Genomic DNA, 11,330 nt, shown 5'->3' with positions numbered 1-11,330 from the left:
TGAATGCAAACAAAAGTTATGAGAGACCATTTTTGCTAGTTTTAAATTAGCCCATAAGTCTCTATCCCGTATCAGAGATATTTCCATTATGTGAATGTCTTGCTTCAGGCATTCCGTCTGAATCAAAAGAGGATCCGATTGGTCTTTTATAACATTGATACTTTTGGCTATATGTAAAACGCCGGAACAACTCTAGTTTAGTAAAAACTATCAGATTTTTCTGATCGGAAGTTCGGGTACGGGTAACCGGTTCTACGGATCCGGTTAATACAAAATGGGTAAACTCCCTAAAAGTCGAACTTGGATCCATTATAGACCATTATCAATTCTGAATCAAAAGATAGACTAAAACGTTGTTGTGGATCGAGAGATATGGGCCTTCGAACCCTACAATAACAAGGAAAAAAACATTAAAATTATACACATTTTGTATCGGATACGAAGAACCGGGTATTCGTACCTGAATTTCCGGTTCAAATACCCCGGTACGTCTCCTAAGAAAAAATATATCCCCATAATTAGGTTAAAAATATCAACCTCTGGAAAAATTTTCAGAAAAATCTGATCGTTTTTACTAAACTAGATTTAAGCCTTTGTGTTTCCTTATTCGGAATTTACTAGCGTTTGTGGATCTCACTTTATATATAAACCAACGTGATAAATCAAATATTATTGTTTTAATTACAGTTACACTGTTGTGGTAATGATAGTTTTTTGGATTGGCCAGAACCAGCCGTACCCAATTCGTGTTACAAGCGACATCGACTTGAATCTTCCAAAGTGGATGCGAGCAGACTATTTGAGGTGGTAAGTACTCACAATGAAAAGTACAAGTTTTGGAAGTCTGTCCAAGGTAACATTTAAATTTTATCATTCCAGGGATGTTTTTACAAATTAAGAAGTTCGATTAATGACAATTTCACAACGATTGGAGTATCAACATCTGTGATAGCCCTATTTCCATTATTTGGTTCACTGTTATCCTTCGGACTCTCCATGATGCACCAGAAGGGTGATTATGAGATAATTATTTGATAAAAATTAAACCTTCTTACTTACCAAAAAAAAACAAATTTATAATTTTAAGATTTATTTTTTGAAAGGCAAACATTTTCAAAGCTTTCTTTATTTTTGATTCGTATTCAAAGGACTAGAGGAGATGTAATAGCTAACATTCAAATGAAATTACATGAGAGGGATAGTTCCATTCAAATAATAAATATAATACTGGGAGTTTATGAATGCAATAATATTTCTAATGCAATTTAAATGAAATACATACGTGTGTACGATATAAATAATAATATGAATACAGAAACGTTTTTTTATCTCTCGTATATATATACGTATTAGAATTTTAGCTGCATCGGAGTTGTAAATAAATCTTTATATTACTTCAATTTCAATACTGAATACAGCAGACGTTATTGTTGTATATACGTTTTGTAACGTTTTTTCGTGATCGTATTTAAGTTGTGTGGCATGGATTTTAAATATTCGAAGTGTTTGTTACAGTACTGTTCGAAGATACACATACATATGATTGTCTCATATTCATATTATCGTCAAATTAATGTTGAATGGACTTATGTTGAAGCGAAAGAATGTCAGGAGGTATTTTGGAAATGAAATGAAAACATGAAGCGTTTTATTTTAAATAATTTATATATGACTCAAAATAATATAAAAACAACTAAACTATTGTGCAATTTAAAAACAAACATGAGAGTTATACTTAAGTACGAGTATGAGGTTTCCAGTGTTTATTTACAAAAGCGTAGCGAGACATTCAAGACATTCAAATTGTTGGCACACGTCGCGCTGCATTCGGACTCAAAAGTGAGGCGTTGCCATCAATGGCGTTAAGGCGATTCATTGATATATTATTATGGGTATATGTTGACATGGTTCCGGTGGGACCATTCTTTAATGAATCAACTTGTCTTAGTCCTAAAAGTACAAATAAATTACATTGATAACATACGTCGTGTGCGTACATATATATTTGTCAATATTTCGAATTGTTACTTACCAATCCTCTCCAGAACCGAGTGCCACACACGCTTTTTAAACACAAATATAAAGAACACCGATACGCCCAATAGCACATTGAACGAATCACTTATCACCCAAAAGAAAAGCTTTTTGTGGTCATAAAAGACTATACTCAGCAACTCCAGGAACCACGTTATGCCCATGACGACAAATAGTTTAGTATTCATTGCAAATCTGGCCTTGTCCACGAAGAATCGCCGACGCATTATTGGTTTTTCCACATTTGAACTTTGCATTCGGAATATTTCTCGTTTGACCCGATTACAGTAGCGCAGGGTGAGAATGAAAAGTATAAGATTGATCAGGAAGAGTATGCCAACGGGTCCGGAGAAAAATAATAGGTTGGCGGAGCCAGCTGAATCATCTGATAACATGAACAAAAAACAATTCGATTAATACCGATCATATTTTGCCCAACTATTTGTTGTCCTAATGCACTTACATGTGAACCAACATCTGCCATGTCCGAAATTGGGTCGAATATTTTCGCTTAAAACCTCTGTTTTAGTTAAAGTCACCGTCACAACTGTTATCACCGTTGGTAAACCCCATCCGTAGAGTGAATAAAGTAAGAAACGCTTGTTCTGATTACTTTTGAAGTTGTGTTTCTTTTTTGCCGATCTAAAATGAAATAAATATTTAGGTTTACATAACAAACAATATGTATAATAATTTATATAAATACTAGCAGACCCGGCAAATGTTGTTTTTTTTCAATTTAGGTTTGGTAAAAATTAACGAATCCATTAAAATATATATTTCAGAAAATATTTACCATTTAATTTATGTAAAATTTCCGCAATAAAAAATACGCATAGTATTTTCCTCACGACGGTAAACTATGATTTACTGATACCTCAAAATATTAAGTAATATTGTTAAATATAAAATTATGTCAGTATGTGTGGTATTCCAGTTTATCAATTGGTCGAACTTATTCCACCCAACTTTTTTCAGGAGAAGGTCAAGTTTGGATCTAACTACTCTCACATCAAAAGGTAATTTAGTATGGTTGGCGTAATTACTATTCCTATTTTGATCACATACGATTCATAAGTCCTTTGAATCATTAAAATTTGTGCAGACGTTTTCGAGTTATAAAAGGTGTAAGTAACACAACATTCGATTACTTCAATCTGCGAATTTTTTATGTTTTTCTCAAAATTTTCTTTGGTAAAACTCTTCCCACTGCAATTAAAAACAAACGTAGGAAAATGTGAGTCAAATTGGTGCAGTGCAGTTCTCAATGGAAATATTTTTCACATCATGAAAAATATATTTGAGGAACAATAAAGGCACATAGACACTTAGAGCATCTAATGCGCAATTGTCTCCAAGTAGGATTCAAATTTAGATATATATACTTTCCAAATATAAGAACAGTTTCAATAATATCCTCCATAACTAGTATATCCTAAACATAACAACGTATGTGTATGTATTAACATTTTTCCACAAATATAGCTGGTTTCGATTCCTATTTAGAATACGTTTAAGTTTCAGCAAATGATTCAGGTATCGTGTGGGTATATGTCATGTGTTGGTTTTATAACATAGAAAAATTGGCTTGCCATTATTATGTGTTTTTAAGCCTCCTTATCTGTTGTCCATATGTTGCATAGTAGTAGTAACAAATACCCTTTAAATTGCATTTAATTCGGTATTTCAAGTAGGGTAAGGAACATCTCTGTAAATTGTCGGTATAGTATCACTTCATGGTATATGTCCCAGCCGTTCCTGAAAATGTGTGTTTTCAATTTTTTTCGCCTATTTTTCTCAACATTTTCTTTTATAAAAACCCTCCCAATTCAATTACAGATAACTGAAAGAAATTTTTAGTCAAACCGGTCCCGCCGTTCTCAAATTGATGATCTACTATACGTTTTTTACATAATTTTTATAAGTAGATTTAAATTATTTGTACTTCAATTTGAAAAGTTATTCATTTTTTGGTTGGACTTCCACGCGCTACGCACGTCGTTTAAGCACCCAATCTCTAATCGGGCAAAACGCATAGAAATTATATAGCGCGCCATTTGTCAAACGATCTTAAAATTAACACTCCTCACGCCCCTTAGAGCCTGTACATAAAATTTGGTCAAAATCGGTGCAGTAGTTTTTGAGTTTAGTAGAGATATGGACAATGTTGACAATTATGTATTCTCAATATGCTTCTGTAATTTAATTTTGATTAATTTTAGGTGCATATACTATGTCTTTAAAATAATTAAAATAATGGTGCAATTTCCTATATTATTACACATATTTCATTTGCATTTTAAACTTTTAATATGTTATTCAAAAGATTACATTCGAAATTTAAGGGAACCCCCTCCATTCTCGATTTTAATTTTTCAAGATTTTCAATGGGCTGGTAAATCAATATATGTGTAACTTTGCACATATATATTTGAAGATTTAAAAGAGAAGAAAAAAATTTGGAACCGATTGGATTGTTAGTTTTTGAGTTATCGTGCCCGCCATTCGCAAAAAATGTTTAGAGAAAACGCGTTTTAAGTTTGAGAAGCCCTTCAGCCGTAACTTGATGCTGACACAATAAATCGGATATATCTTCAAGAGTTCTTGAGATTTTCACTTGAAATTTTGTAGAGACATTCTTTAATCAGTGTAGGTTCGAATTATATCAACAAAACTTACAATCATGTGAATATTTGATGATGTGATAAACCATTGTGACTATCAAATAATAATCACAATCACACAAATATTGTAATATATATTTACATATAAATATATAAATGTGCACATTTTTTATGCATACGAGTATATATCCGAAATTAATTCTATAATTTATATTCATTAAACCTTTTCGTTTATTATTATTTTTAATTAATGACATTTGATGTCACTTTTAAAACACTAACGCAACAGTTCTATTAATCACCCCCGACGCAATTCAATGCTACTAATTGTTTGAGAATTTAACATCCATTAACGACACCATATCCTTGTTTGGTGAGCGATTTTAACAGCCGTCCGAAGTGGGCTCCGGCCAAAAATAAATCGAACAAATAAAATTTATTTAATTACCCATAACAGAACTTCATCCCTCCCGCGTAATTGGGGATTGTCGTTATTTGCCAATAAGTTGACATTCGTACAAATATATCATCATCCTCATATCTATATCATCAACATGACGTTGTTTATTTTGAGATTATCGATGATTGCAGGCGTCCCCCCGACAACGGTGCAAAATGTTGACGCCTCGCTGGCAGATGATGACAAAGTGCCACAATAATGTTAAGTGTTTCGTGGTCAAATGTTCATTCGAATGGCATTCCCATAAATTTAATGTGGGGCAAATTGCTAACATTATTGTCGTTAATATACACAGGACACGGTGGGATATGTAAAAAAAACTTCAATATTTTGGTAATTAAATAAATATTGCTAAAAATGGCAGCAATTGAATAGTGGTGGCCAAGTCAGTACGAAGTAAATTCATAATTAATTACGTACTGGAACGGCGAATGTGAATACGTATATTATGGGAGTGTTCTTGTGCAAAATTGAGAACTGGAAATATCATAATATTATGACAAATTGCTTACAATAATTTATGTTTTCTAATTACATCCTCTTAAAGTCAATACTATTTTTAATGTGAGGTCAAACTATTTTCTGAGCACACCATTTAATTAAAAACTTGATAAGGAAAATTAGGACTTTTATCAGGACTACTGAAGAATATGACTCGGAGAAATTGTTGTTTCAACATGACGATGCCACACAACTCGAGCGAATATGCCTTAATTACAAGAGATATTTCCAGGCCTCATAACTACTCGCCGGGGCCCATTAGACCTTTTTTGAACTATGGCTATGCAGATAAAACTTTAATTCTCAAGCACTTAGAAACGAACATTCGTCATGTTATGCCTGTGTGTCAAAAAATGATCGAAAATTATATTAAAATAATCAATGATTGCTTCGCCTGGAGGCCATTTAAGTGATGTAGTGATTCTGACGTAATGTAAACGGTAAAACTTTATAATAAGAAAGATATATCATGCTAACAATATTTTAAATGCATTTTATTTATTTACTTTTGAAACCACGAAACGGACAACTCTATATAATTCTTTAAACTTCTCAATGCTAGAAAACTTGCTTAAAAAAATATCCCGACATTTTCCCTACGTCACGGATTACGTTTTTCCGAAAGTTAATGTTCATTGTGTAGGGTATCATGTGATCGGCCAGCTAGACTATACATCTCCGCTTACTGGTTTATTCATAAATTCAAGATTTTGTAAACACATACATATTCACTCAAATCAAAATATTTTCAATGGAAAACATCTAAAAACCTATTTGGTTTTAAAATAATCGTACGCCCATTGAAAATATTTCTTTATATCTATATGATAATTAATATATCGCAATAAATATAAGAATTTATTTGATGCCAACAGTTACAGATAATGAATAAAAACATAGACGGCATGACCATTGCATTCCAACAAATAATTGAACTTGGTCGGCATTAGAAAGGGAATCAATTTAATTAATAACGCTATATTATCACCCAATATATTCATGCGGATATATATTTAAGTGTATATAAATGTGAATTAATATTAATTTTTATCTTACCCGAAAGTCTGCCAGATATCAAAACAGGTGACGTTCATCCAAGAAAAAGCAGCCATCAGACAAAAATATATAAAGAATCCTAATAAGAAAAAAATTAAAAATAAATTTAATAAAGGCATTTATTTAAAGTATTCATTCGTGCATTTCGAATGCAATGAGTTTTGAAAATGACTTATATCGTCTTGGCATGTGATTTTTTATTTCAAATGATTTATGGATATTGTTGACTATTGCAAGTAGTTTGTGAAAATCTCCGTTAAAATCGAACAAATCAAATTTGTAAATTTCAATATTTTTCAAACATTTTTTTGTTTGTTATAAATGCCGAAATTTTATTCGAAAATCAGTTTTCAAAGTTTCCAGTTGTATTTCAAATCAGATAAATAAATTTAACTATACTTACCAGACGCAAAACAAACTGTATCATTTGGAGTTGGCATCAGCTGGCCTAGAGCTATCCCCAGATATGCTGTAAATAGGCTGCTGACTAGGCAAATTAATATTTTGCCCGGCAAATTTCGGAGGCGTGCAATCGATAAGTAGACCACTAAGGTTGCCGCATAGAATGAACACGATATCAATAGGCCAATGGTGTACAACCTAAAGCGTATCCGATCATTTCCCACAACTTTCGAATCGAAGCAAAGAAATGTGTACAACTAATGTAAGGTTTTTATTCGCATCAAAATTACAAGAAGCCGATAGATAGTTCAGTTGTTTACCTTTTGATCGGCCCACGTTGCATTGCGTATTTTTTCTACGCAGTACTGATTGTTGGTGTAGTGTTTCTTTGTGGACGCCACCAGAAGTGATCCATCTCGTTCGCTTATGGTGTGAGCTTCATCGGCATAAGCCTCTGGATCCAAGCGATATTTTAGACAGTCTAAGCTACGCAGTACGCCAAATACTGAAACAAATAAAGAAATTACAAACAAATTGATGATTTATTTATTTTTGTTATTAGCAACGACATGCTGAATTAAACACCTTCAAAAGCTAAATTCCCAAAAATGACAATATAATGTGGTCGTTTAACTCTTTATGCTCCATTTTTTGTTGTTTTTGCTTGCCCGTAGAAAACAAATTCTGTTCAGAAATTTAATGAACAAAGTCTGAATTCATATCATCGTTTCATCCGGGCGATTTTCTTGCAGAAAATAAAATCTTAAATTTCGAGAAAAGCCAATGAAATTTTGATTAAATTATTATATTAAGTTATTCTATATTACTCTTTTTAGAAAAAATAGAAATAATAATAACATTGCCATTCATATAATCGGAATACAAAACGATTTCAATAATATGGACTGTATACTCAATTTGGTATGGTATATGGGCAATATTGCCAATTTTTTAACATAGCTGAAGCGGAGGTTCACCCCTTTATAACTCGAGAATTACTTAAGTATATGAAAAAAGGTGAATAGTTTTGGGTTAATTGATCTGTCGTTGCAAACTGTTCATGATATTGACCTCCAAACTTTATTTTGGTGGAAGCTGTGCCTACTTTAATGTAAAAAAATGTGTAAAAACAGGTTGAGGCGAACCAGTTTTTATGTTCTATATCGATTTGTGATTGAGCCACTCATTTCACGGTCTTCGTGTCAAAGTAAAACTAGAAGCCAACAAAATGAGGACTACGCCCCTTATGTATCATTTTTCAAAATTGTAACTGCATCTACCTTTAAATGATGCTGACATTTTTAAGCTCGATTTTGAGTGTTTTTTTAATTTTACTTCTATCTTTAATACGCAAACAGGAATTTCTAAAAATCGATTATAAAATTATTGTAGTCGCGAATCTGCGTAATTTGATATGTATTTTGTGTATGTAGTATGCAGAGCTTCAGAGTAATACTCATCCGAAGTTGAGAATTTTGTGCGATCAAATTTCTAAAGAACCTATTTTTCGGGTCAAATTTTTAGATCTGTCAACTGAATGATATGGGTACCCGCGATCAATAAGGTTTTTTACGTTTCGGATGATATAAAATCTTCTTCGTGAAAATCCATCTACTAGAACGGCGGGGACTGGCCTTCCAAAAACACGAAATTTGGCAAAAAATGTTTTTGAAAATATCGTGGATTTATTTGCGTTCTCTGTGGATCATTTCCGCTTCAATAAATGACCTCATACGGATTTTGATCTTTTTCGAAAAGAGAACTTTAAAAACTTCAGCCGAAAGAGAGATGTACCCAATTTATCTCAAAAATGTTGTGAGCTGGCACATCCATGGTTCTTAATGGACCACATTGAAATCGGTATAGATCGATGTATTTTTTTAGGGTGCACACCGAAATCGGATGCGCGTTAATGGCATATGGAGTTTTCGGAAATTATTCGCGTTTTACGAGGTTTTGGGTAGTTCAAAGCAACATGTGGCACATCTTAGCCGTCAAATGAAATTTCGCAAAATATACATGGAATAGAAGATGAACTTCAGTACTTCCTTGAAACCGCATGCGCATCAAATAATTTTGATAATCACGCGATTTAGACGCAATTTAAAATGTATATTTCATAATATAGTTTTATTTTAAGATTTATTTCTACTTACAGAACCCCAAGATTTATCGGAAGGGTCTTGGTACAATCCGCAAGGTGTATACTTATACACATGAAGTGAATATTTTCATATATGGCAATTTTTTCGGCTAAATTCGGGTAAAATGGACCAACATTTTTTTTCTGAAATTTCTTGTATAAAATTAAAAAATTAATATGATGACATTATTTCTTCGAACCAAAAACAAATATTTTTCCTCAATATCCTGTTTTGTTGTCGGTGTAATTTACAAACCGCTACACGGACTTGTGTGATTTTGATATCATTTGATTAATCATGGTGTTTAGATTATGTAGATATTTTTAAATTATTTTTAGGTGTGTGTATGTCATTAATATAATGAAAATATTGACGTAATCTCCTATATTTTTATTATTTTTCTCATATTTCGCGAAGATGTGCAACTTTTTCGCGATTATTATAATATATTCATATTCTTATTGTACGGAGGAAGATATATATCAACGTTTTTGGTAAATATAATAAACGGCGCAATTTTAAGATTTTTTTCTTATGCCCAAAATTAAAGCCTCGATAACTTTTGCGCGCATCAACCAAAAAATTGATCGCGAACGGTTTCGGAGTCAGAACATTTTTCTCTATATGTGTACCAAAAATCATTGATGTGCCACAAAAACAAAAAAGCTGATTTTTTGAAAATGGAATATTAAAAAATTGGCAATAATGCCCATATATTTTTGTACTCATATATTCATTGAAAAGTGCATAACATAAGATAACATTTTATTTTTTAGATGTTTCGTTTGTTGTGTCCGGTCTAAACATTGATAATCAGAAAAATATATATTTTATATTTGAGTATGAGATATAAAATCCAAATCTTTGTTTGCTAGTGGACAACATCTAGATATAGCAGGTAATAAAACAATTGACGTGAAACTAATAAATTTTTATTTAATTTTATATACATAATCGGGAAGTTGTTAAATTTTCTTAAAATTAATTTCTCCCATAATTTGCTGTTTAATTTAGCATTTTATTTTTAGCCGCAAAATTTTGCTTTGGCATTTTTTCGGCATTTTGCTATAACCAATTTAGCATTGAAAACCACTTGAGTAGTATTTAAATAAATGTAGCATCAGAGCCCAATAGAAAAACTATGTTTTTACATTGAATTTTATAGGCAAAAGCTTTTCTATACCTTCCTTCATAGGTATACTAAAAATTATATATTCTACGTATCCTTTTAGGAATTGCGTGTAAAACTGCCGGTGTAATGGATTCTTTAAAAGAACGCCAAATGTGCCAATACCGTCGCTCGAAAACAACCGTTATCTCAGAGAATTTTTAAAAATTATTTAATTTTAATGGTGTATCTTGTACTCTCATAGCTTCCTGTCAATACTAGAGTCTATTAAAAAACAGTATTTTTTAACAAAATATTTAGGTTTTATATATACTGGGTTAAACAGACATAAATTAATTTGTTAACTATATTATTATAACAAGAAACTATATCATATGAGCACCACACCAAAGGTCGCCTAATTCAGCCGGAAACATCGAAATATTGATCATTTTTGGAACGAGCATTTGTTATTATATGGGAAACCAAAATGTCATATTATTACAAATTCGATTGAAAAGTCGAGGTAACATTATATGTGTTGCAAACGGAATAACAATTTTAATATACAAACGTTTTTAAATTTAGCGTTATTTTATGACATTTTTATATATTTTTAGCCTTTTTTAGCTTTATTTTAATGCTGTTTTAGCTGTAAACTTACTTTTGATCTGGCCAAACTGTGGATAACACATAATGGAACGGAAATCCAATAAAATGTCCAAACAAGTGACAATCCTTCAAAATCAAAACAACACCTAATCGGAACAGTATATACCTGAATTTTGGAAGTAAATGAACGCTTTTACGCTTTTTTTTTTTTTGGAATACAACGTATACGTCTACACGAGACCATTTTGAGTAATAAATTGGTTCGTTCCGGAACCTGAAAGAATTTGTCACTTCAACATGTTTTGCAAATTTTTACTTGAAACCCGTTCCTGTACATTATTTCTGTAAGAGAGCTCAAACCAAAATGCCGTTCTTTTATAAACTTTTTA

The 11,330-nt window shown here is 31.9% G+C and overlaps 1 protein-coding gene across 1 annotated transcript; it reads right to left on the bottom strand.

Annotated features, from left to right (window-relative positions):
* Nucleotides 1–1,770: 1,770 nt before the first annotated feature.
* Nucleotides 1,771–11,024, bottom strand: LOC133327364 (G-protein coupled receptor Mth2-like). The gene is made up of 7 exons (XM_061535923.1): nucleotides 10,994–11,024; nucleotides 7,398–7,582; nucleotides 7,079–7,334; nucleotides 6,676–6,754; nucleotides 2,498–2,676; nucleotides 2,033–2,419; nucleotides 1,771–1,950 (listed from the first exon to the last, which is right to left on the bottom strand). Exons 1-7 carry the CDS (start codon nucleotides 11,022–11,024, stop codon nucleotides 1,799–1,801), a joined length of 1,269 nt encoding a protein of 422 aa, XP_061391907.1. The 3' UTR covers nucleotides 1,771–1,798.
* Between the last annotated feature and the right edge of the window lie 306 nt (nucleotides 11,025–11,330).

This window comes from Musca vetustissima, unplaced genomic scaffold, assembly GCF_032173495.1.
Source record: "Musca vetustissima isolate MV318-11 ecotype Yass unplaced genomic scaffold, APGP_CSIRO_Mvet_v1 utg7651, whole genome shotgun sequence".
Classification (NCBI taxonomy): Eukaryota; Metazoa; Arthropoda; class Insecta; order Diptera; family Muscidae; genus Musca; species Musca vetustissima.
This window is presented reverse-complemented; position numbering and strand designations above follow the sequence as displayed.

Excerpts from the sequence above, each read along its gene's own strand:
- LOC133327364 (XM_061535923.1), bottom strand. The coding sequence starts at position 11,024 with ATGTGTTATCCACAGTTTGGCCAGATCAAAA. Across the intron at positions 7,335-7,397 it reads CAACGTGGGCCGATCAAAAG|TTGTACACATTTCTTTGCTT; the intron begins GTAAACAACTGA and ends ACCTTACATTAG. Across the intron at positions 6,755-7,078 it reads TACAGTTTGTTTTGCGTCTG|GATTCTTTATATATTTTTGT; the intron begins GTAAGTATAGTT and ends TTTTCTTATTAG.